At 50.2% G+C, this 26,703-nt stretch overlaps 2 protein-coding genes across 5 annotated transcripts in view; one reads left to right on the top strand and one right to left on the bottom strand.

Moving 5' to 3' along the window:
* Positions 1–8,873, bottom strand: part of LOC126872575 (zinc finger protein 808) — a 38,351-nt gene extending 29,478 nt beyond the window's left edge. For both annotated transcript variants that reach the window (XM_050632683.1, XM_050632682.1), the window contains exon 1: positions 8,492–8,873. The gene's annotated coding sequence lies outside the window, so the exon portion shown is untranslated. The remainder of the gene's footprint in view (positions 1–8,491) is intronic.
* Positions 8,874–9,042: 169 nt separating this feature from the next.
* The window catches only part of LOC126872573 (protein tiptop), a 90,166-nt gene continuing 72,505 nt past the window's right edge, over positions 9,043–26,703 (top strand). The window contains exons 1-2 of one of the 3 annotated variants that reach the window (XM_050632678.1): positions 9,043–9,421; positions 10,331–11,050. Coding sequence is in view for 1 of the 3 variants with exons in the window: in XM_050632679.1 (XP_050488636.1) it covers positions 11,011–11,050 (40 nt within the window). In the remaining 2 variants the exon portion in view is untranslated. Of the gene's footprint in view, positions 11,051–26,703 lie in introns of all 3 variants that reach the window. The other 2 variants (XM_050632677.1, XM_050632679.1) reach the window with 2 other exon arrangements.

Genomic DNA, 26,703 nt, shown 5'->3' with positions numbered 1-26,703 from the left:
AACCTTTTTCTCTGGCATCCGTAACTCTAAAATCCGTAACTATTTGGAAAAGCTTGGACAAGTGGAATTTCCTTTTTCCAAACGTCGTATCTTCGAACGATCTTACCGCGCATACACAGGTGCAACGAACGTGTGACGCAATGATTCGCCGCGATAGAACAAGCAAAGGCAAACGGAGCAGAGCAAACGCGTGCCAATTAAGTTTAGGATGGCCGTAGCATGTTAAATATTTGTCGAGCGGGGACAACCTCTCGAACAACGATATTAATTGTACGTCGTCGTGGGGAAGAGCGCGTACAACATGAACAAAGATGCGAACGACCCACGACACGGCAGAAGAGGACTAAATCGAGTGGACAGATCCGTCGAGATTTACGAGTGTTTGCCGGAAAAACAAGAAAGCCCGTTAATTGGCTAGCTGGTCGTGGACAGCATCGAGACGTCGATACGTCAATATAATATCCAACTTTGACATATCGCGCCGGAGACTTCGAACCAACCGATGGCCGCGTTAACGTTGATCGACGATCACCGATGACTAATCCCTTATTACCCATCGTGCTATGGGAAAAAGTACAGCGCACCTGCTACCAAGGAAACGCGGCTTTCCGTTCGATTCTCGCACGCGAAAAATAACCAGCCGTCGGTCTGGTTAAAAAGAACGCGAGGCCACTTTGCGATCTAACTGCAGACACGGGCAGGAAGTAGAGCCGCCGAAGGTGGAGGAGGGATGGATACTTGTTGAACGTACGAACTAGACGAATTCCCTCTGTAGCGATGCCATGCGAAGCTAAATTACACGTGCCGCATGCAACGTGAAACCGTACGATACTGCAACGAAGAACAACTATACGTGTACGTGTATGTATATGCACGTACGTGTAGTCACAGTTTCAGATATATGGAAATCGCGACTTTCGTTTCGACGTTGTTTTCGAACGATGCGCGTTCGAAATTATTACGTCGTGGATTCGTTTCGGAAAATGAATCGAACGGAAGCACGGTTTATAAACGGGATACGAGGCGTCCCCGTTCACGACGATTCCGATCGGTGTCGCTAATCCGATCGAAATGGTCGAGGGTGTCGTACGTCCCTTCGTTTCTCCATATCAACCGCAATTAACGGTAATCAGCGCACGAACCCTCGCGTACGAATTCGCTCGACGGACCGACCGCCCTTCTCGCTCGTCTCTCTTCGCCGAAATCGATCTTTAAAATACAGAGCAAATCCAATTTCACGATTTCGGCTAAACTTCGCTCTCCGTGTTTGCGCCGTAACTCGGACGGCTTTCGAGTCTATCGAACGAGATCGATTTTTCGCTCGACGTGGTAACGCGGCGTGGTCGCCTGTGATCTACGACCTGCGTATCTACTTTCGTTCGATCTGTATATGAATACTCTTAGCGATCTTCGGTTAACGCGCGTAATTGACACGGAACAAGGACGGACGAGAACGCGTAAGAATCCGTAACGGAATGGCTAGAGACAGGGAGTCTTGTCGGAGATTTGCGAATCGAAAGGTCCGAAGAGCGTAGGTAGGCGAGATAGCCATGGACGAACGTCCGAGATAGGTAGAGCGCAAAGAGGTGGAGGTTGGTCTAGAAGGGAGATGGACCGGAGGTAGACGCAGGGGATGCAAGGTCCGGGGAATATTGAGCCGCTCCGTTAATGTTTATAACGACGTTAGACGTTGGTGTCCCCGGTAGCGCGTGTATAGGTGCCATAGGATAGCTAGGTGGCTTCGCCTACCCTCCAGCGTAGCCTCTGCTTCCTCCCTTCTCACCCTTTACATCCGCGTCTCTCATTCCCTCTTATTATCCTTCGCTCTTGTATCTTCTCCTTCTCCTTCACCGGCTTTCATTCGCTCTTTCTCTTTCTGCGTGTTCATGTGGCCACGGTCTCTATCTCACCCGTTCCCGTTCTTTCTTTCTCTTCGCGTCTGTCGCTCTCTTTCTCAGCGGTGGCACACAGCGGTAGTCGTAACAACGGTAGCAGCAGAGGTAGTGGCAGCGGCAGAGACAGAGGCAGAGGCAGAGGCAGAAGCAGAGGCAACGGCAGGACAGGAACTGACATAAGCGCACGAGTGTGTATGTAGAGCACGTACTCGGGGGCTCTCCAGTTCGACGGAGTAGGCGGAGGCGGGTGGATGGGTGGGTGGTTGGGTGGTCGTGGGGACCTCTCGGTCGAGAGTATGGGTTGCGGGTGGTGGACGGGTGGATATAGCGCGGAGGGTGAGTATGTCGGTGGGTCGACGAGGAAGAGGAGAAGGGGAGGGCTGCATCCTAGCAATGGGACGAGGGAGCCTCTGTCTAATCGATGCCGCGGCGGTGCGCGCTCGCCCCGCTGGCTATTACGCACCTTAATGTCCTTTTCCCTCGCCTCCCCCCCGCGCCAACCAACCCCCGGTCTCTACCTCCTCTTCCACCTTCGACGCTGCTATCCCCTCGACCGCTTCGCTGCCTAGCCACCTTCCTCGTCTCGCCAGCCTTTCTTCGTTTCTGCTTCTCTTTCTCGCCACCATCCTCTACGCTCTCTTCCCTTTCTCCTTTCCGCCACCTTTCTCTCCACGTTTCCCTCTTTCTCCCGCCACCTGGTTCTCTCGAACACCGAGAGGCGGCCATGACACGTGTCAATCTACCGCAGACGCCCGATCGATACCGACGGACCTCGGCTTCTCTCTGCGCTCCTCCACCTCTTTCTTCGCCCTATCGTCGACAACCACCCCATCCTCGTCCACCTAACCACCCCATACCACCCCACCCTCTTCGTCAACCAGCTCGCACGGCCAACTCTCGCCAACCCCCCCTCCCCTCCTCTTCGCCTGTCCCTCGCGACCCCTTACGACCACGCGCCACACTCCCTATACCGAACCTTCTGCGAATGCTGCCGCTGCTATACACGCTGACGCCAACCCTCGACCCATGACCCGTTCTGCCACCGTCACGGAGAGAATCGCGCTTATTTCGACTACAAAGGAGATTTCGTTTCCGAGACTTTGCCAATCGCAGCCGGCAAACGCCAGCAAACCGTTCGACGCCCTGTTCCGTCAACCTTGCCGAAGAAACCTGTCTTTCTTCCATGTCGTCGCGACTCCGTCCCGAGAATCTTCCCAACTTTATCCAACCAGCGATCTCTCTTTCGATTTCATCGAATTCCGATGCTGTCTCGCGGATCTCCGTCATTTTTACCCGCCGACTTTTCACGCTCCTTAAGACGGCCTCGTTCTCCGTTCGATTTCGCGTATCGTCCACCAGCGCGGAATACGCGCAACGGAAATCTTGGCACAGCGAACCAGTCGCTTTGCTCGAGATTCGTCAACTCTGCTCTTCGTTCGCCATCGGAATCAGTTCGAAACTCTTTGCGCGTACGTTCCATTTATCTAAATTTACTTCTTCTTGTTTAAATCCTCCAACTATCGTAACACGGTCCGCTGGCAAAATCAACGTCGACGATACGCGGTGGGCGATTCGCGTCGGCTCACGCGACTCGATTACGCGTTTCGTGTAATATACTCTAATAAAAGGAAGGATATTTCGTCGGCAAATGTATATATATCTATATATATTCTCATACGTATTCTCCTATGTGTGTACGGATTCCGCAAAGTGTCAACGCGTCCAATGTACGAGCGACTTTTTTTCCACGTACGAGAGCCTATATGTTTTCCATATGCGTTATTTGACGATAATAGCTGTAGGATATTGAACGGTAAGGAGCGTGTATTCGTCGGGAACGCGAAACGTTTTCGATAGCCGATAATTCACGAATCGAACCGGAGCCGATTTCGTTACGTTAGCAACGCGTAAAGTTTATCGGGCTCGTAAAATTTCAACGAGCGCGGAAATATGCGAGCACTACGAGGAAAGAACGTTAAAGTACGATCGTATGCGTCTCGTGCCGCGCTAGGTTTCGCGGGACCGTTGATATTTCGATCGACGATAACGGGCTGATGTATCCTTCGCTAGAAATAATGCATCGCGAAACCATCAGGGAATGCGCGGACTTTGATCGCCATGAAAAAACGCAGACGCGAGTATAGCGCGAAACATTCGTAATACGATTGACCGTGGGGGGTTCGTCTGTGATTTCTCCGCGTTAAAACACGAAAAGAAATTATTTTCAAAGAAGTGGTGCCTGGTCAGCGATCGTCTCGTCTGGCAGTGGATTCTAATCGTCTACTGGCCGAGTTATTTTCGAAACTGCGAAGCTTAACTTCGTTTCGGACAGGTCTTGGTGCGGTATTACCCCTTCGAACAAGACGAATCTTGTCCCTCTGTTCTCGTGCAATCTCTCTGCCTTTGCCTCCCTTTGACGCGTTTCTCTTTCTTCCGTTCCGTCTATGTGTCCTCTTTTACCCGTTTTATTCTTGTCGGCTGACCTACGCGTGGAAACCGAGCTTTCAGAGAAACCGGAAAGGAACCTTCTACCTTTGTTTTCAGAGGTAATCCGATAAAAGAATAAAACGTCGAGATCATGTTCAAGCGCTATAGGGTACCGTTTGGCTTATTCGTTCACTTAGCCCCCTTCCTTCTTATCGGACGTTTCTAACGACATCATTTTACGAAACGAAATGCGATTAATCGGTACAAGCCACTCGGTTCTCTCAATGGAATAATTCGGCGAGAAAAAGGTACGGAAAGTTGACGCTAACATTGATACGCTATCTTGTACACGTGACTTTTTACAGGTTTCAAGAACGTAGCTTCGATAGTGTACGTGTATCATTAAACTGAACAGTACGTTTCACGTATTCATCGTGGTCGCGTGCCGGATCGAAGTCCACGTGAGGCAAATAGCGAAAGTTCTGCTAAATGTGACTTAACTTCATTCGTAATTGTTAAGAAGGAAAACATTCGAAGGCTCTGTATTGTCAACAAAATAAAGATGTGCGTGCACCAAGTATAAGAAATGTACCTTTAAACTACTCTATGTTACAGAGTCGAATGCAGATCCAATTTTTCATATTACGAGTAAGCGTTCCTCTATTTATACGCTCACCGTTGTAGGTGTCGAGGTTTACGAAAAACGCGTTGCGAAGAACAAAAGGAACACCAGCTGAAAAACAGTTTCTTCGACATACAGTTCAACTACTTTTAGATCAAACTTTGATTCGTTCTAATTTTTATACCCTGTAACCTTTCGCTCTCCAGAATTTCGACTGTTTTAATTTCGAGTTCGAGTTCCAGCAAAATCATCGACTTCGCTTTAAAACGAGTTCGCCATCGGCGTTGCATGCACTATCGATTACGAGTTAATATTTGTTTAGAAAAAAACTAGACGATAAAAACAAGAGAAAATTAGTAAATATCGGCTGTGCTAATACTTGTGATCGGCTATGTCAATGTGACGTTTCCACATAAATTTAGATTTAATTCTATGCAACGAAACAAACGAGTACAGCTACAAATAATCGACGTGTTTGGTGGTTAAAACGAAAGATTCCCAACGATTAACGTTCACGATCGAAGCCTATCGTATCGTTAAATGTATCGTGCAATCGTGCGTGATGAACGTTTTGTCCCAATCTATCGTAGCAGCGATCGTGTTAACATCGATTGAGCGATCAGTAGGCGGAAAAGTGGTGCTAATGCGTAAAGCGTATCATTTGCCAAATGTATAAACACGCTTTGAGATGTCAGAAACTGTCAGAAGATGGACGATAGTGGGCCACCGTAGATAGTTGGGAAAAGCGGTGTATACGGTGCTTTATTTTACGAGCTGCACTTATTTCGGGTCCCGCGGGGAACTGACTGTACAAAATGAGCAAACGTACACGGTGGACTTGTGCACTGACCCACATTGTCGTTGCATAACGGGACGTCTTTCGAAATATTCGCAAGTTTAGTGCTTTTGGTCTCGTCCACCGACGACAGGAACGCTCGTAAATGGAACCCCCGCAGTCACCGAGAGACACAAACGCAACTGACGCTTACCACGCGCGTGAAAGCATCGTTTCTCCGATTGTCGAATTCACGATCCCTCTTGTTCCAACCAACGAAAATTATCTTAACGATGCTTGGCCGGTAAATAAATGTTCTCAAATATATATATATATATAACAATAGGGGTTATTATAGTAAAAGAGGTAGACACGTTGAACGCGTTTAATCATTCGGAGAATTTGATTTAACAAGTAACATTTAACAAGTACGTACTATCGACGTAGGAAATTGGTACAAGTGATATTTGACGGTAATTTCACGATAATCCTTAATTTTAGGACGTTTACGTTCGCAAATATTGGAACAGCTTTACGATGGAGCATCGCGATAAGCTGAAATCTCCTTTAACGTGGATCCTGGAATAAAGAAAAAGATTCGCAACAAAACTACTCGATGGAAACGTCACCTAATAAACGATCTCGTAAACGTCGGACCGCGAATGTCGGCGGCGTTGAATTGGTCTGACGCGCGTAGAAACGACACGATCGCTTCGCAACCCCAGAACAAAAACGGCACCACGATCGTCGAAATAAAATACTTTTTATGACAGTCGCCGCCGCTCCGAATCCCTAACACCATTGGCGTAAAACTCGGGCGTGACAATTGCCACGAATATCCGCAGCTCCTTGAAGAAATTCTTTTCGATATATAGACGCAGCGCCCTCTCAACGATACAAACGCTGGAACAATTGAATCGACCGACTGACGAAGCTTATGAGGCAGCAGAATTTCGAAATTTCATCGGATCCCTTTAATCGATCCATCACTCGACGGACTAAGCTCGAATTTCTACGGATTAGGTTCTACGCGGATGAGTTCGACGCGGATCGAGCGACGTAGAAGGGGCCGGCTACCAAAGGCGACGAAGGATACTATTTTTGAAACTACGAAGAACGATTCTCACAAAAGGAAGGAACGAGTTAATTTCGCTACCGTGAGGACAAACATTTCTCTAAAAAAAAAAAAAAAAAAAAAAATAAAAAAAAAATAGCAGAAACACTGCTCTTAGGCAAAATACAAGGTATACACGGTTTTGTAAAAAACGGAGGGAGAAAGGTCCGACGAAGGACGAACGTTGAATTGGCAGTAAATCGGGTGCAGTTTTAATTGACAGGAATGTTTAGCGGTAATGAACGCAAGGTGGAAGGAGTCGGAATAAATTGAAGATAGGAAGAGGACAGCTGGTACGATGGCAACGGGAACGAGAACGGCAACGGCAACGGCAACGGCGACCGACAATGTTAGTGGCAGTGGTGACGGTGGCGGTGGCGGCAACGGCAGCAACGACGGCAGCTACGACGGCAGCATCGGTAGCAGGAACGGCAGAAGAAGAACAGCGCAGCGCCAGGACCGCGACTAGATAGAGACACAGCGGCAGGAGCATAAACATCCCGGTGGCGGCAGTGGTGGTGGCGGCGACGTCGGCGGCGGCGGTGACGGCGGTGGTGGCGGAGGCGGCGGGGGCAGCGCGCACGTTCCACACCGTGGGCGTCGCCATCGAGTTCCTACCACAACGGCAGGGGTGTTCTATGACGCTATAGATCATGCGGGCTCCGCCTGGTAGGCGGGCACAACCTGGTAGTTGGTACGCCAATGCTCTTTTCCCCTCGGCTCCGCCAACCTTGGCAGCGCCGCCACCGGTGCCCGCCAAAACGATCTCCGCTCACCAACTATCTATAGCCTGACGAACTCGTATCCTTCGACCTCCTTCCGATTCTTTTCCAACTCAAATCTTCGCCCCGAATTATCGTAAAATATTCCCGGACGGGGGTAACGTTCGTCCTTACTACAGTGACGGATCGAAACCTTTCGAGGAACCGAGCACTTTTCCGAAAAACAGACACGATCATAACTGCGATACCCTAGCCTCCGAACTTGTAAAACGACCGCCTTTCTCGTTCCTTCGTGGAAAGAGGTTTACGCTTTTTCGAGGTTGAGAACAGGAAAATGGGAAGGCTAGTTCTGAAACACCGATTCACTATGCCAACCATACGCTTCGCGGGGTAAAAGTGTTCGAAGCTGTGGCACTTTCTTTTGTTAAGAATCGTTAGGCATGTATTTATTTATATCGGAAAGGTTAGAACGGTCAGCGATTTCAGACAGGCTATTACTATTAGACGGTGGAAAAAATTTGCGTTACATGAAAGTCCCGATGTCGTTAGAATTCAAACTTCGAGCACGTTAGTCGATTTCATATCGATACGTCGATTTTGTTTGCAGTTACACACGCATCGATATCGAGTCACGTTATTAATATCGCTTCAACGTTAAATCGAAAACGAATCGTTCTTACATATAGCCAAAGTTATTGTCGTTAGATGTATTATTATCAGCGTTGCAACGCGTTTATCTTTCGTTTTCTCTAATCTGTCAAACGTTCTTATCCACGTTATATACGTTCTAGAAATACTATCGAATACACGACGTTCGTTCAACTTTTGAGGTTAGCTTCGAAGATTCCTCGATATCGATTTAATCGCGAAGTGCAAACGAATTCGCGATGAAATATATCGTACTTTGATAAAAGACAATTGTTACGACGCACTCACCGAACTCTGCGTGATGATCAGCGATTTGATAGGGTTGAAATTGTCGAGAAACTCGTAGGTGTGGCTCCGTGACGCCGTAGTACGATGGCAAGCTACATCGTGAGGCAGCGCCTCTGGCGGCGGAAACAAAAGTCACTCGTACAGAGCGGTTCTCCCCTCTCGCGGTTTGGAGCGGGGCCGAGGTGGTTAGGGACCCCGCCTCCTTTCTCGACCATCTCTTACGCGCGCGAGCGCAACGTCAGTCCCTCGGGCCCATCGACGAACTTTCGTCGCACCTTTCCGGTCATTCGCGAATCGTTGCTCTTTTTTTTTCCACGAAAGAGAGGCCGCATAGCGAGATAAAGGAAAACGCGTTTGTGGCAATGTGCGATCACGTTGAAGCAGTGAGTGCATCCAGCGACGTGGAGTGGTTGTCATTGCGCCGCCGCTAACCTCTCTACCAGCCCCTTGGCCGTTATTGCCGCGGTGTCGAATCGACAAGTAGCCGAAGAAAACCGACGGTTGCGGAGAATCGTCTCTCTGATTTCGTCCGTCCATCCGTGTGTACGTTTTCCGGCTGCACCGCGAACCTCTCGTTTTTGTCTCCATTTTGTCACTGGCGTCGCGTCGATTATTCGATTCGACTGTAACTTTCGATAATCGTTCGGTTTTCCGCGAGTCGCGTATCGGTCGGTAAGGTGAACGCGGACGCGAACGCGAGTATACAGCGTGGAAGAAGTGAAAAAAGAAGTCGGCGAAGAGAGGGCAAGAGGCAAAGCATAGCAAGGAAGAGCTGGCAAGCGAGGAAACGAGAACGAGTGGAGGAGACGAGAGGGAAAGAGGACTACTACTCCTGGGGCCCCCCACCACGCGGGCTGCCGCCGCGACGCCAGTCCGTAGTCAGTCAGCGCTGGACCGCCGCCCGCTCGATTTCGCGATCCACGAACGACGGTAGCCACCACTTCCACCTCCACCTCCTCCTCCACCTCCGCTTCTTTTCTCTTTACCTTGCTCACGTTCTTGCCCTCTACCCCTGCATTCTTTCTCGCTCTGTCCCACGCTCCTCCTTTTTTTATTTTACCTTCTTCGTTTCTCTCTTCATCGATATCCATCCGCGTTTCTTCTTCGTCTCTGTCTCTCTCTCTCTCTCTCTCTCTCTCTCTCTATCTCTCTCTCTCTCTCTTTCTCTCTCTTTCACTCGCTATCTTTATCTTTCTCGGCACTTTTCGCGATCCTCTTCTGTTTCTGTTCCTCTTTTCCACCCTTGCGCTTTCAATTGGTCTCCGAGGTATACACACTCTGAAACGAGCACGCACACAGATGCGATCGCGTATCGGTTTCTCCCCTTGTTTCTCTTGCTCTTTTCCATTTTCCTGTGTCGAGCGAGCTTTCGCTAGCTCCGTACGTACGAACGTAAGTACGTACGGCGGAGTGTCGTGCGCGCGTCCCGAGTGGATGCAAGGCGTCGTCGCGAGGCACACGTCCCGATAGATAAGTTATCGCGCGATCGTCGAAATTCTAGATCCTCCAACGGAGGATCGGATTTCGCGCAGCAACGGCTCGTTCCTTCGTCTTCGAGAGCCGCGCGTCCCGATCTTCTTCTTTCATCGTCACCGCTGCAACTTTTCGAAAGACGCGCAAAGTGAACCCGCGAGTATCTGCCAGTGACACGGAGTCGGTCGACGATAACGCGTGAACACGTTCAAAGTGCGGAGTCGACGTTCGTCTCGTGCCGTTTCTTCCTCGATGATACACGCGGAGGAACGAACGATCGCTTTCCGATCGTTTTGGTGTCTCGCTCGCGACGCGCAACTTCCAGAAGACGCCACGTTTCTCACGTTTGTCTTGGATCTTCCGTAGGTGCGGCATACCCGACGTTCTTGTAACCTTCGTTCGAGCAAGCGTTCCCGTATTTTCAAACAGTGAAGTATACCGGAAGTTGGAAAAAATCGTGCCTCGTCGATTTTCCTCGATCGCGATACGACAGTGATGTACACACGATAATAATCACGCTTGGTGATCACAAGATCCAGATCGAGAGTGAGCCGATAGCGTATGGATCACGAAACTTGGCGACTTTCTGGGCTGTTCAAGTGTAAACAGTGCGCGACATTCCGTGAATCTAACTACAATACCGAAACTAGAAAATATTCTCCTCGTATACGATCTAGCCGATAATAGTTGCGTTGTTCGTGCTTACGTAGTAGTGTATTGGGGCACCGATATAGGTGTGGTTTCCTCGTAAGAGAAAGAAAGAAATCGGAGGACGAGAATGACACCGATCGTCGATGCATCGATCGCAACAACGAAACGATCTATGGAAATCGCGATGAGGTAGTGCTCGTTGCGTAGACGCGTGTGGGTGACTGTAGTGCATAGAAAAGGGGAAACTTGGAACAGTTTCCCGCGGAAGATCTACGCCGGATCTTCGAGTGAGATCGCGACACACGACCGTCACATGTTTGGGTTCCGATCGACTGCGTTTAACGAGCGAAGACCTGGAGGCCACAGAGAGAATCGAGCATCCCCGAAGGACGCAGATGCCCCGAAGGAAACAGCACGCTCCACAACGTATGAAATGTAAGTGAAATATTTCTTCGTATCGTATCCTTATCGGCGAGAAAGGGCCCCGAAACGATGAACTCTGTCCAGCTGAGAAAATAAATTTTCAACGGAGGTAGCGTTAGGGTGTCGATAGTTTGGTAAAAAGAATTCCGTGAAAGAAAAAAGGCACGTTGTCTGGAGGAAAATTTTCGAAAATCTCCAGATTCGACGTTCGTTCGTTGTTATTTTCCTGCGTGGTATACGCGAGACCACGTGGAAGCACGTCGCTCGATAGTACTACGAGTCGTTTTTCCGAGTAATTTCACGCGCGTATTCGTCCTCTGGGTAAAACGACATTTTTCTCACGACCAGGAAAGCTCGCTAATGAAGAAATAAATTTCATCGATTCCACGCGTTCCTCGTTTTCTTCGATTCCGTAATCGACCGCTGTATTATTTATTCCCATGACGCGTCTAAATTATTTTATCGAGTTGTTCGCGACGCATACGTTAAACATCTTTACGCATCGGTTAATCTAAACTGACTATAAAGTCGGAGGAAAATTTTATCTTCGCTCGTAGTATGCCGTTCGTTGAAATTATAACGTTAAATCCGTCCCTCTCGTCCTCGAGTATCTAAGGAGTTTCGAACGTATCCGTTTACACGGAAACAACGTAAATTATCTCGCGTGTAGCGAACAGGCATGCGAGCGTAATACTCTTGCAAATCTTCATTTTCTTTTACGAAACGATCATCGAATAGTACCGAAACCGCTCAAAGTAATAATCCTCCTTTATAAATTACCGTTCTTTACGTGACATTTATGTATGCTATATGTATACGAGAAGATTCTAACGGACGATTAATTCATAAAGTTTGAGAATGTTTTCCTGAAACAAACAAAGACACGGTACAGTGTGTGTGTGTGTGTGACAAAGAAGAAAGAAAAAAAATCTCGCTATAAAATGAAAGCAGAGCCGACGAAATTTCGTGGGCGCTGGTAGAAAAACAGCCGTCAAACGGCTAGTGGATTCGTGGGTTTGAATGCTCGACGCGCGCCATGCTGCTTTTCCCACGTGGGGAGCCATGAGGCGTAAACAAACTCGCCCCTGGTGGAGGACGCCATCTTGGTGAAGTTCTGCCGGAAACATTTACAATTCACTCAACTTGCCCTACCGAAACTCGGCCAAGCGCCGATAAATCTCGTTGTGCGCGCGCGCGGATACACGCCGCGTACATAAATCCACGGCAGTCTACGGAGTTTCGGCGCCGTAAACGCCACAGTTTTTCGCCAGCTTCCGTGGTGCCAGGGCTTCCGAGCGAATTCACCTTTCGATGACGTTTTTTCCCCGAATTCTCCGCCACACACCGCGTCACTTCTTCGTCGAACGTACACGGATCTGTTCACTGCGTATCGGTTCATCGAAATTCGACGAATCTTAGTCGTCGAATTTCCATTCTCTCGTTGTTTTGTTCCGCTTCGATATAAGTTTCGCTGGGTAAAAGTATAAAGTCACGAGACCCATCGTACTTTTTCTCTTTTCTTTCTTCTAACAGCCGCGTAGCCGGAGTACGATGAAGCCGTCAGCGAAAGTAGGCGCGAATAGATTAAGAAACGACAAAATATACTGTGGCATTCGAGTCGTGCGGCATAGCTCGAGCTAATTTCTCCGTTTAATTTACGATGTCCCGGTGAAAGGACCCGAGAAATACGCCGATCCGTACGAATCGATCTCTCGTCTATCGAGTCGGCCATCGAGCATACGTTCGCTACTCCGAGGAAGTTAATTAGCAGTATATTATCACGAAAAGATTGCCGCTGGATATCGTTCTCGTTTAGCGCGGCTAAAATTTTTCGTAAAATTGTAGTCGGACGAAACGATGGATTACGTGGACGATCGTGGTAAAAAGTGGAAAAGTCGAAACAGGTAAGGGTACGTAGATCGGCAAGCGGACTCGTAGTCAAATTTTTGCGCTCGCGTAACCTTCGATCGAACGATAAGCGGATCGTTTAAAGTAATCGGTTGTGGAAAGCTCGCATTATTTATTGCCGCTCTTTTCGACTGGAGGAACGACGGGTGATTCAAGATCGCGTTAGTCTAACGCGTTGGCTATTTATCAGAAAATTCGTAGCTGGCGCAACAGGTGCAGTTTCAAGGCATCTTCTCTTCTTAATGTCCGAAAAAGTAAACTCGCGGGTAATTCGATCTGGAGCGGCGCTTTCGATCGAGTCGCGTTACATCGCGCGAACGGCAGGAAAGAAGCGACGATGCGTTTTAAAGCGGAAAGCGTAGTTGCTCGCCACGCGATCGTTCACCCTGAGAATCGCCGATAACGTCGTGGCCTTCTTAATATTCGTCCGACGACGAGTAACGTCGTCGATGGCAGAGAGGGGATCGAACGAATCTTCGGAGAAGAGAAGGCTCGATAGCGGCGCGCTAATTATAAAGCGTCGCTCGAATAGCTTCAGAGGACACGATCGAGTTGGCTACCGTTCCGTGCGTTTCTCCACGACTCGTGATCCACGGCTCCATTCATAAAGCAGGAAGAGTGCTTTAAGTTGGCGCACGCGCATCCTAACGGCCGTCGTCCGTCTTCGCTACCAGATATTTTCGGCGGTCCGGAATTATAAAGCCAGCGCGGTACTATATGGTTTCATCCGAAACGCCACGAGACTCGTCGCGAGATTCCGCGCAACCGAATGAAAATGATCGATTCGACGACAGACGGACCTCGCGTATTCAAAGCCAAACTTCTCCCGTTTCCATTATATTTAGAAACGGTTGTTTGTCGTTTGGTAATAGCCGACCTTTTTTCCATTCAGCGTACGGAGAGACGGAAATCGAGCGAATCGCTGATATTCGAAAATTGCGTGTTTCTAGGTCGTCGATTGTTTCTTTTTAAAAACGAAAACCTCGAGTAGACAAAAAGAAGGCAACGCGTATACCTGCGGGAGGTTTGCGAAACGTGGAGCAAAAAAATTTACGATGGTTTCCAACGTCCTGAAAGGACACGCGTTGCGCGTTCCTGTTATATACCTGCTTCCTCTCACAAGAAGAAATTTCCCTGTCTATCGTAATAAAAACCCTTGGTGACCCGTGGCGAACGACGCCTATTGCGTAAAACTTTCACCTCAAACAATGCCGACGCATTTTTCGGCCTCCAAGCCTCACTCCTCCGTTCCCATAAATCCTTCAACCCTGCGGAAAAAGCATGGCCGTGTCCTTTGCTCGTCCCAGGCTTGGGGTTGACGCGGAAACGAGGCACCCGCATAAGTTGCGCGACTAAACACGGAAAACCCTCCGACGTTTTATCGTCCGTCCTCCGAAACACATCCGGAAGAAGCATGGGAATTGGCCTGTATGGATCGATGGTGGGAAAGATCGCGGCCAAGAACGTCGCTTCGTTTCCAAGAAATTGGCCGATACGCGTCGTCGATACACCGACGACAAATGCGCGATCGTTCTCGATGCCTAACGAATTAGCCATGCATGAAAGACCGGGGTTCGGGGTTTCCGCGTGCAGCGTATGCAAACCAGCTTTCTAATCTGCTTTCGTTATTTCCGGTGATCATGATTCAGTCGCGATATCGCATCGACGTGCAAATATGCCAAAAAACGATATATATCTGCTGGACAAATGAGATCACGCGAGAGAACTTCACCGTTCTCGCTTCGTTGTCGGCTTTTCGCGGCGAACGTATTTCTCGAATAAAGCGCGTGTTTACCGGTATACGAACAGCGAACGAACAGAACGAACGACGGTTTCCTTCGTGGAATAAAGTCCTGTCTCTGGTGAAAACAAATATTTTTATTAGGCGCGCCTGTCGTTTAATCTCTCGCGATGTTTCGATGCAGCGACCGATTCGTTTCGAGGGGCGCGGTCGACGTACGACCTACCACGTACGTATATCGCACTTACGTTCGGAATTGCGCGTTTAGAGTTTAACGTAGCGCGAAAACTTCGTCTCTACGTAACGTAGAATAGTCGCACTACTTGCCACGCTTTCCTACGATTTGTCTTCGTAAAACGTACAGCTGACTTATTCGAATATAATCGTCGTAGCGCGTGACGCAGGAACGGAAGAGCAGAAGTTCGATCGCGTTCTCTTAACGCGAGATTGGAGTCGACGACAGCGTAGCCATCGTCGATATTCTCATTCGGAATGAATCATTTAACGCGAAGAGAGTTTTCATCGCGTTAAGCTCGAACGGGAACGCGCGCGCCCGGTTTCGCGTCCTCTCACCCTATTTTCGATGCTCGTAAAACCGGCGTCGCTGTATCCGACTGATCCGTCTCCCGATTTATACCGAGAGACGCAGCGACGAGTCGCTGCTCGGGACTAGCGCCTGCAGCCGGATCTTTCTCCGCGCCATTCTCTAAGCGGTGCTAATAAATTAGCCGGAGAAAAAGACGGCGGTACGACAGATGCCCGATGGCTGCCATAAAGGAGCTGGTAGAGACGCTCGCGGGTGGTGGAAGCACATCAAAGCGTATCCGTACCGACTCGATGCAGTACCGTTGTTTTATGTTTACCAGGGGATTTGTTGCTTCTCTCCGTTTGCCTGACAAACACCCGAGTGAGTTATATATCGCCGGTTCATACTCTCGAATAAATTCGCGATACTCTCGCAGTCATTCTTACAAAGAGGAACAACAGACCGACTCCGGTTCATTCAACAACGACGAGAATCGGACGAATTATTAATTTCTTTCGCCTTGTCCACGCAAAGGAGAAGACGAGAGAGAGAGAGAAAAATTATACAGAAAGTTCTCGTTGGACGTTGCCATCAGAACTATCAGAGTGTTGGCAGAAGCGGTATTCTTACGAATTCCTTTTCCGATTCTCTTTAGCACTTGGGCGTTGATCGGGCAACGGAGAACGCAACGGCGTGTCCTCGTAGCGACGACACGGCGTGCCACTCGAAAACGAACTACCGCTGCAGCGCTTGGCGTCGAACGTGCCGGCACGCTTAAGTGACTTTCGGTGTTTGGCCTTTGCACGCGGCGAGAGTGTTTTGCCTTTGCGACAACGTTCGCTTTGCGGCTATGCTCGCGAACCAACCACCAGGCGGAGGCGGCAGTGCGTTTGACCTCTCGTTTCTCCTTCTCCTGTTCGCTCGTTCCTCTCGAGCACACACCGCACGCTCCTGCCGCCCCTGACTTTTCTTTCCCTTTGCGGCCTCCCTCGGGCTACCTGTGCCGTGCTCGCTTTCCCGTACGGATAACTAAATCGCCGCGTTGCGTTTCTCGAGACGATCGTAACGCGCGAAAAGTGACTCGCGGAGACGCTCGTGGAGATCGGGGTGAGTAGGTAAAGGGGCGAAACTGGGTTGGCTCGAGGGTGCGGAGAGAAAGTGGCCTGTGCCTCGGTGAGACAAAAGTCGGTCCGTGGTTGGCCGCCGTCGAGTAGAACTTACCGACACGCATCTTCCATTTCTTTCGCTCGTCTTTCCACCGAACGGATATCTCTTGAAACTCGGTTCAAACACGTTCGTCGATGTTTCATTCGGCAAACGTTAGTACTCGTTGCGTTTGTATATTTCGTTTTGCTTTTAATCCCTTTGAACGATACGATCGAGATCGTCGATAGAGAGATCGATGTTACGCGAAACGCGGCTCTCATCGAGAAGAATAATCGTGGTCGTAAAAGTACGTTCAAGTACCGAGAGTTCTACTCGCGAGACAGGAATTTGTTCAGACGTCTACGAAGGAAGATTGGAAGAGTGGAAAGATCCCGCTGGAAAATAGCGATCGCGGAATACCGAGCCAAAACTCGTAAACGCACACGCATGCATAACCGTGTTCGAAAGACGAGACGACGGAGCCATGCACGCACACTGGTATGCTTGTACGTGTAAGAATATACAGACGCGGGAAAAGTAGGATGGTAGGAAGGGAAGTACGGTGGTATCGCGGTACAGTAGCCAAGCTATTCGGCCATGCACGTACAATCTAGGTACTGTTTCGCAACGAGAAGGCCCCGAAGGGGAAGTAAGCAGTATCTCTCGAGTTTCCCTCGTGGCCCCTCGGTCCTCGGTCCTTGGTCCTCGGTTCTCGGCTCTCGGTCCTCCGTCCTTCGTCTTCTGCTTGTTGCGATCTTCCCTACCTACGTCCTCTCTCTCTCTCTCTCTCTCTCTCTTTCTCTCTCTCTATGGCAAGTCTACTACCACTGTTCGTCGCTTCATCCACCCCGACGCCGTGACTCTACACGAGTCTCCGGGGTAGAAGGGAAGATCGGAGTGGGGTCTTCTCCGTTCGTCCGTCCGTATGTTCGTCCGTTCGTCTGTCCGTTCGTTCCGTCCAGCCGTATCGTCTCGTCTCGTCTCGTCTCGTCTCGTCTCGTCTCGTCTCGTCTCGTCTCGTCTCGTCCCGTCTCGTCTCGTCTCGTCTCGTCCCGTCTCGTCTCGTCTCGTCTCGTCTCGACTCGACTCGTCTCGCGTGACGGCCTCGTCAGCCGTCAGCCAAGCTCCGTCCGGATCGATACGCTTGCCACCCTTACGACCCCAACTTCCTCCACCTTCTCCTGTGAAAAGCAATGCACCTACCATCCGCGCCCCTCACCATCGCCATCACCTACCCACCCTACTCTCTATCCCTGCTCGCGTCTCCTCCGCGAACCTTCCTTTTCCCCTGACCCCCGCACCTCTTCCTCCTCCGCCACCTTCTCCTCCTCCTTCTCCGGCTGCTGCCTCCTGCCAGCAAGCAGAGTCTAGTTGAGTCGAGTTGAGCCACCGGCCGGGTCAGAAGACGTCTGCTGCCCGGGCGAGCGACAGCTACCACCCTCCCCATTCAAACACCCACCTCCAACCACCCTCATTTTACCACCTCCTCCTCTTTGCCTCCTCCACCTTCGACCATCCACCCACCCCTCGACCTACTCCACGACTCCATTCTACCGCGACGTGCCGCGAGATGGACAGCCTCGCCTCACCGTCGAATCCGCACTCCAAACTCGCTCACCCCTCTGTATCGTTCACATAAACGATACGGTTCTAGGTATTGGTGAACGCCACCGTCCTCTTCGTCAACCACTACCATCGCCACTCGTTTCTCGCTACTACCACCGATGCCAACTCTTCCACCTTCTCCTACCCTTTCTTCGGTTCCTCCATCACCTCCTTCTCCTTCTCGTACTACTGGTACTAGCGCTGCTGCTGCTACCGCTGCACCACATCCTCTACCCCTTCGCGACACCGTATCTCGACCCTCGCTTTTCGCAAGTATTCTCTCGCGTCGAACGAACCGACCGTGTATGACGGCCACCATCGTCCTGTCACCGCTCTGCTTTTCCCGTCTGTCATTCCTTCCTTCCATGGATGAACCACCTTGCCTCCCCGCCAATGAGTTTCAGATCCGGAAACCAATTCCAGTTACAAAGCATAGGAAATATTTGGAAAAATGTCTCGTAACTGCCGCTTGCTCGTGCTTTCGTTATCGAGCCGGGTTTCTTGCCAAGCTCGCAAACGCTAAAAGTCGCGATGATTACCCGTCTCTTCTTCTTCCTCCTTGCTTCGCGTCGGGTACTTCTCTGCCGCATCGGCCGCGATCTTCCGTAATGAATCATTAGTAGTCGAGAGTCAATCGAAGATTAATTAATCGTTCGGATTCGAGAACCAATTAAAGTTTTCTCGACAACGAATCCGTCTGCTCGCTAGCACCGTGAAGATTCCGATTTGTTTTCACCCGTCCGGTTCCACCTAACTCCGCCTGGAAACACCGTTCGTGTCCGCGTCGTTTGCTAAATCGTCGCGATATCGAGAATCCCGAAACGAATTTTTGCCGCGCGCGATCCTTTCGATCTTTCGAAACGACATCGATCGCTCAGCTTTAACGCGACGAATCTTCCACGTTGCCACGCGTTGCTCGAAAGTTTGACGACCCGGTGATTCACGATCAACCGGCGAGAATTCTGAAAACGAAAAAGCACAGATGGGATAAGCCAGGCAGAGAAGCAGTATCTACGAAAGAAAGGAAAAATGAATAGCAAAGCGGAGGAAATAGATAGCGGCGAGTAGAGGAAAGAAGATAAGATATTTCGCACGGGTGACAGTTTGCCGCTCTTGTCCTTCTTTTCGCCGGGAAAAAGGTGGACGTAACGCGCGTTGCAGCGGTCCAGCAACGAGGGAAAAGAAACTAGAAGGGGCGCGTGTACGTTGGAGGGAAACGGTTGCCGGAGACGGTTAGGCTGATCTGTCGGCTCGCTACGCATCGATTTTAATCGGCGTCGATTGTCGCGATCGGACGACCGATCGATACAACGAACGTCGGATGTCGTTGACGTGACGCGTCGTTCGGATTTCCCGTCGCGTTAATCGACCAAAGTTTCGTTGCCTCGTTGCTTCGTTTCTCTCGCAGTGCCGGTTGATCTTCCAACGATTTCGAAACGGGTCTTTCGTTCGCGTTTACGCGTCAAAGCCAGTTAGCTACGTACGTACGTTTAGAATGCGAGTGGAGAAGAACGGGATAGGGTCAACGAGAACAGTTTGCGCGATCCTCCGGAGCCATGGCCAGTTTTTTTTCTTCCACCGGGGTGACATACGGTGAAAATTATTGCCGTCGTCCGTGCTGCCCCTCTGGCCGCTCTCTGCCTCCCTCTCTACGCTACTCCGTCTCACTCCTCCGCCTTCTTGCGGGTCGGACGAGTCGGAGGCGATCCCTGCCTCCCACGATACGGCACTGACGCCATCGTAGATGGGTGCCAGCTATCTAAGGGGTGATTTCTAATTTATGAGACTGGGGCGATGTGATGAACAGACGTCATAAAGCATGTCGCGCCCCGCGTCTGTAGCCTGCCACTCCTCCTCTGCCTCTACCTATGCCTCTGCCTCTGCCTCTGCCTCTGCCTCTGCCTCTGACTCTGACTCTGCCTCTGCCTCTGCCGCTGCTTCTGCCTCCACCTCTTACTTCGCCCCCGTTCCCAACCCGGTTACGCCACCCTACCCCGTTACCCGACCGCCCGACCACCCGTCCAACCGTCCACCCGTCCACCCCCCTGTTATCGCTGCCTCCAACCTCTCCGGCCCTCTTCCACCTTCCGACGAACCCTACTTCCAACGCCTCACACCAGCGCTCTGTGATTTGTGGCCTCTCGAATTCTCTTCGCGGGCTTCTCCTTCCCGAAACTTTGCCTCTCTCGCTCCCTCCTTTTCTCTGCGTCTCTCTCCGTCCAAAAACCACCTTCCACTCGCCTCTTTCCTTCTCGCTTCTCCCACAGGTCTATTATCTCGCCCTCTTCATCTATCTATCTCTCTATTCGAAGCTCCAGGGTCGCTCGTGTATCCATGAGTTCGTTGAATTCTTCATAAGGGGTAGACAACACGAATGTTCTTGGAAACGATTCTATCATCCCTGTGCACGGTGCTCGAGTTATTAATTAGTTTCGTTCGGTCGTGCGTCCGGTCGTTCGCAGCCTGTCGTTAGACGACCGTCCAAGGATAGCGTTCGTCGTGGTTTTTTCTCGTACGCGTTGCGGATCGTTCACTACGTACGCAGAAGCGGTTAATCGCGAACGCGCAAAGTTCCGCCGAACGTTCAGGCGAACGGTTCGATTCTGCTTTCGATTCCTCGCTGATTCGTCCCGCGACGGATATTTCTACCGATTGACCTTAATGCGCGGCATTTCGTATATAGATTCATCGATACACCGATACATCGACGATCACTGTTGACCCGCGATCGCAAACCGTTGCATCTTATGAATCCGTAATGCGCACGAGACGGAAGATAAACGTCTCTAACTGTTCAGACTTTCGGACAGTCTGCAAATTATTATTTATGAATTTAAGCAGACCATCGATGCTTGGAAACGTTCCAACGTCGAAATCAACAAAATCAGGAAACTATGCTAAGCTATGTCTAACTGCGTTAGACAGTTTTGAAAAAATTGTCAGACGTTTAATCATCGGTCGATTCGATTCTTTGTTTGCAATGTGATGCGTTGCAACCAAGTTGCAAAGCGTCATCGGGAAATCGTAAGTAATCGATCGATCCCGGTTTCGAAGGATTTTGAAGTTTTTTAAACACCGTCTAATCCATTCTACCGTGTAAGTACGAGAGAAACTCGGACGAATCGTCGATTAATACCATTAATTTCTCATCTTAACGCAATTATGAGAAATTATTTATTCCGTGGAACGGTGAAAGTAAAGTTGAATCGAACGTAAAACCTTGGCCAGGCATTTATTCGACCGATGCTAGAAACGCAACAAATTATGACTACGACCAGATAATTATTTTCTTATTCTAAATTCTTCTACGCTTCACGTTACGCTCTAAAGGATACACTTTGAATTACGGCGGGTAATATTTCGACGTTTCTACTCTTTACTGGAAAGTGGATTTCGAACACGAACGACGTGATCGACCGATCAGGTTATATCGGCAGGTATCAACCTTCGATCGAGGCAGGTAGTTGCCAGGAGAAGACGTTCAAGAAGAGATCGACAACGGCTGAAAACGTGGCGCGGCGCGGTTCTCTCGACGCGGCCCACAGAACCTTTGTGAAAAATCGTGTTATAACCCTAATTTAATTTTATGGCCGGCATTACGGCGGATTGTGTTGTATATCGGGGCCTGGGCATAATGGCCGTATATGGCCGCGTATAATAATGGACAGGGCAGAGGAGACGGGGGAGAGAAAAGAGAAAGGAAAGGGAGGAAGACGGAAGAAAGGGGCAGAGGGTAGGAAGGGCGGCTAATAATCAGTTGTAACGCGAACCGTCGTAAACCGCAAAACAACTAGAATCGAGCATCAAACAGGGTACGGAATAGAGAGAGAGAGAGAGAGAGAGAGAGGAGAGAGGCGAAAAAAACTGACAAAAGAGGAAGAGCAACTCGGAGGAACGATAGGTCCCTACCTACGAGGGTGTGTGTTTATATCTAAAGGGGTGGAAGGTGGAGTATCATTATCTCCGCGTCGAAGGGAAGAGGTCTTTTTCATTTGGCCTTTCGTCACTCGTTTCGTCTCGAGTTTGCCTGGCAAATTCCTCCAGGCTTCGTTGGGTACTCGTCAAAGTGAAACCCGTCCGTTTGGCGCCACGATACCCTTCAAATTATTCGATTCGCGTTTTCGATTTAACGCGATCTTTCTACCGACGACGGTTCTTCGCCTCTTAACTCTCCTTTTTACCATCCGGATGTCTCCGGCCGGCGAAACGAGGAGAATCAAATGGGAAGCGAGAGTAAATAAAAATATCGGTGCGAGTTCCGCGATTCCTCCGATAGCACGAAAATTTTACCGTATTTTTCGTAACGTACGAAGCGGGCAGCGGTCCAAGACGCGCGGGAGAAGGAACAGAAATCATGGTACAAAATTACTATAATACATCGGGTATATCGAGGCCGGGACAAGAACCGCGTATTCCGTTATTATTATTGATCGGTGGGCAACGATATTAAAGTGGCCAGAGGGGATTCTCTATATTTACGCTGGTTCTTCCGAAAACCGTGAAATTACCGATAATCACTGTGAGCGGGAAGTAACGCGGCTAGACGCACCCTTAACAATAACCGCGACGCTATAATCACCGATCCTTGCCCCTCCTTCGTCTCTCATTTCCCTTCTCTTCTCCGCTTCTCCTTGTTCTTTTCCCCGATCCAGGCGAACCTTTCTCTTCGTTTTCTTCGTTTGTTCGTTGGCCCATCGAGTTTGAAACGGCTCGAGCCAAATCGTCTGTTCTATGCGTTAAATCTAAAACAATTTTGCGTTCCTCGTCTGCGTCCGAAAGAACAGAAGAACAGGAAAGAAAGGTCTGTTTGCGTTGCGAGGAGAATGGGAAATTTATGTAAGGGACGAAGAACCGTAGAAGGGAAGAAAAATCGGTGAAAAACGAGAAAGACTCGTGGTGCGCGACAAACCGGCGTATCTTCGTGCAACGACGCCGCACCGACACGTTCTTCCGCGCGTTCTCGAGAGGGAAAGAAGGAGTCAGAGCGGGGTCAGCCGTCGAGCGGGTAGGCAGCAGTTCGACTTGGGCTGCCGGCCGCCGTAAAAACGTCAATTAAAGTGTTTTATTTGATCCTTCGTTAGAACGTTGAAATGGAATTTTGATTTATGGCTGCGTCGTTCCCGGTGTGCGTGTGCGAGAGTAGAAGTGCGCTCGCGCGCATACGCGTAAATAAAATAAATAGGAGGCTATAATTAGTCGGTCGGTACGGTCTACCACTCGGTCGATCGCCATATACGACCGGTCCGCGAGCTTCGTGTAGATACTCGGACGAATAAATTCTTCGATTCGACGTTTCTATCCGTACAGAATAACAGGTAGATACCACCGTGCAGCCTTGGTGTAGCGTCGAAAACGCTTTTCGGATGAGTTGCACGCCGAGAGAACAACTTTCAGGCGTTTCTCGTTTAATTCGAATGGTAAGGAAATCGGTAATGGGTGAAATTGGTCGAGTTCAGGATCTCTTTATCGGAACAGATTTAATAACGTGGTTATCGCGCATGGGGAAAAAGAAAGAGCAGCGAGAAGTTGAACGACAGGGCCCGGCGAGATGCCCACGCGCTCGTCGATGTCCTCCCGAAGCGATTTATTATCGAGAACCGGTGTATGTTCGGGAGCGTCGAGGCCGAGGAAATAACACGTGCGATCGGAGCGTGCGCTGGAGCGAGCGAATGACCGAGTTAAGTGAAGAAGAGTCGTACCAGCCGTCCCGCCAGCCGGCCGTCCAAATGTTATTGTTTATTGTGGCCCAACGACAGCTTGATTTATCATGCGAGCCGGCCATAGCCATGCGTGAAATAGTGGCATAATCCCGTTGATTTGTGGCTACCATTGTTCGCGCTACCACTCTGCTGAAAGTATTTTCCTTTTTTTTCCCCGTTTTCTCCTTTTTTTTCCACTGTTGTTTTCTCTCCTTTTTTTTTTCTCTCGTTTTTCTATTTTTCGTTTACACACGATTATTGTCTTTCCCGTTCGAACGCGGAACTTTCTGATTTTTCCAGCGCCACGGACGCGATCCGTTTAAAGGATCGGTCGCAAAACCGAATCGAGCGTCGCTTCGTTGTCGCGCGAGCACTAATTTCAATCAGAGTCGAGCGCGATCGTTTCGCTCCGTTTTATCGTCGATCGTCTACAGATTATTCTTTTTATCCGTAGGATTTTCCGTAGGAAAATTCGCGGCCCGTTGCGCGACACGCAACGCGTTCCCGTTCTGCGTTCTTTGATCTGCCGGTTGGCTCGCGGCTATCGATAAATTGCCAAGATGACGCGATAACGACGGGGCGACGCCAGGTTGAAGCGAGCACGTAATTTGTCGAGGATAACTATAGTGCTTAAGACGAGGATGTCGGTTTTCTGGTCGGTAATGCAAGCTGGTGCGTCGCGCCAGGAAATCGGCATCTTCGCAGAGTTTACGACACGCGTCGATCGTTATTTCGTAATTAGCGTTCGCGCGTCGTTCCTGTCGCTGACGTTTCGCCTCGTTCAACGACGCATACACCTCTACGTATATCCGTAGAAGAGAAGAAGCATCGCGAAAGAAACGTCGTATCGATCGAAGCGTTTACCGTGGTTGACGAAAAAAAGTACCGGGCGAATGAAATTTCTCGCAGAAAGTAACCTTGAAGTCTTTGGCCGAGACGCTGTCAAGGGTCGAGTGACAAACAACTCGCGAGACTTTGAACCCAGTAAGTGGCTTGTTCTCTCGTGGGTAAGTAGCCGTCCGGTCATCGATAAGCCGACCTACTGTGCTTCTTACGCGGTCGCGTATTACGGCGCGAAACGACGGGCGGTCCCTTCCGTTTGACGAGAGCCATTCATCCTCATCCACCTACGTTGATACCCACACGCTACGAGCTGGTAACTCGCACGCAGGCACGCGTGTTCTTCCATTGTACGTCCATCTATCACGTGTCAGAAGTAACGCGGCTTTGCTACCTCGATCGGGGTCGATGCTAGACCCGCTTTATAGCTTCGCAACGATCTCTCCATTTCCCCTATCCCCACTCGCATCCTGCGGACGGATATACCGGCAGATATACTCGCGGCAGTTGTTGCGTTTTCCGTTCGCACCTCCTTCGTCGCGACGCGCCAGAGAAATCGATGGAACGTTCGATGAAAGGTGAGATGCGAGAACGGCTGCAATAGCTGTGCGTGGCGATTCGTTCGAAAGATTGGAAATGTTAACGGAGAAAACGGAAGTCGAGATTCGAAACATCCCTGCGGTGGAAGGGCCTCTAGCGGCTCGAAGCACAGGCCCTTTGGCGATGACCTGCCAACGGTTCGCGCATTAGCTCGACAGATAGCGCTGCCTAATCGGGCCTCATAAATTACCAAATTAATATCCCGCGTTGCCGACGCCAGGCTATCCGTCAGGTGTCAGCCGCGGTGCAGATAGCAGCCGCCGCCTCCACCTACTACTCTCCCAGTTTCCCTCCGCTATTCTCCGCAGCTCATCTCGCTCACCACCGACGGCGATCACGAGGACGGCCGTGGTGACAAGGAAAACGACAACGATAAAGATACATCGACGATGACGACAGATGTTTCGAGTTTCTATATACTGGCGTTAGTTTAGCTCGACTTTCGCTTTAGAGAACGCGAACCGTTTCTTTCGCCGGATTCGATACCGAGCCACTAATACACGCCAAGTGGGAGCGGAACGCGTCCAGGACCACCCAGAGTGTTTCGTTGTTCTACAAGAGTTAACGGTGATCGAGCTCGAGTATGTACGAGTATGTAGGTGTAGGTATGTAACACAGAGGATACGCGGTTCGCTCGGTGCACTGCCACCTTTTCTCCCTCGCGGTTCTCTACCTCCCCTTTTCCCTTCTCACCCTCTCTCTCTCTCTCTCTCTCTCTCTCTCTCTCACTCTGTCTCTGTCTCTGTTTCTTTCTCTTTCTCTCTCGTAGTCACTCACTCGGTCTCCTATTGCCGTCGACGCTCTTTCTGTCAGGCTGTCCATTCCGTTTAACTCGCCCACGCGCGACGCGTAAACGCATAAAGGGAAGCAGAGCCGAAAGGTGTTCGCAAGAGGGACGGGTACGGGGTGCGTCGGGACGCAGTGGTGTAGAACGAAAGCGCGAGCGCATTTCGAACGGTCAGAGAGATATTTGGGTAGATGGCAAGTAGCCCGAGACGAGACGAAGCGAAACGAAGGAGGGGGGGAAAGGTGAACGAAGGGAGGATAGGCTTGGGTGGGAGCGTATTCACGAAAGAAGGGGCAAGAACCGCTTACGAATTACGCGACGAGCAGCCAGCTACACAAACCGGCTTCGAGCTACCTTTATGCGACACGGCTGCCAATTAGCGGGCTGACATCGACCTGACTGACCACCGTGCACTGCCAACCAGTCGTTTCTTCGGCCATATCCTTGCCTCTCGTTTGCCTTCCTCGTCTGCCCGGTGTCATCGTCATCGATCTGTTACGACTTCTAAGTCACGCTGCCGGTTTCGTTTGGCCCACCGAACGAATCCTCGCTTTCCTCCGTTTTTCTCCCTTTCCACCTTCGCTCTTTCGCTCTTTCGGTTACAGTTGGTCCTCTAAAAAAATCACCGTCGGTGCTCCTCGAGTTTCGTCAAGGATGATTTTAAACGGGCATTCGAATCGAAAGAGGACGGTCGTGCAAGGGACGAGGAGAAACGAAGAGACGATCTCTCGGAGAGGACGCGTGGGACGTCCGAGGGACTCGCGTAACGATCGAATCTTGGACGAGTTTCGGCGCATCGGTGTTGGTAATTAA

This window comes from Bombus huntii, chromosome 13 (genome assembly GCF_024542735.1).
Source record: "Bombus huntii isolate Logan2020A chromosome 13, iyBomHunt1.1, whole genome shotgun sequence".
NCBI classification, from domain to species: Eukaryota; Metazoa; Arthropoda; class Insecta; order Hymenoptera; family Apidae; genus Bombus; species Bombus huntii.
The sequence above is the reverse complement of the archived record's forward strand: the minus strand, read 5'-3'. Positions and strand labels throughout refer to the sequence as shown.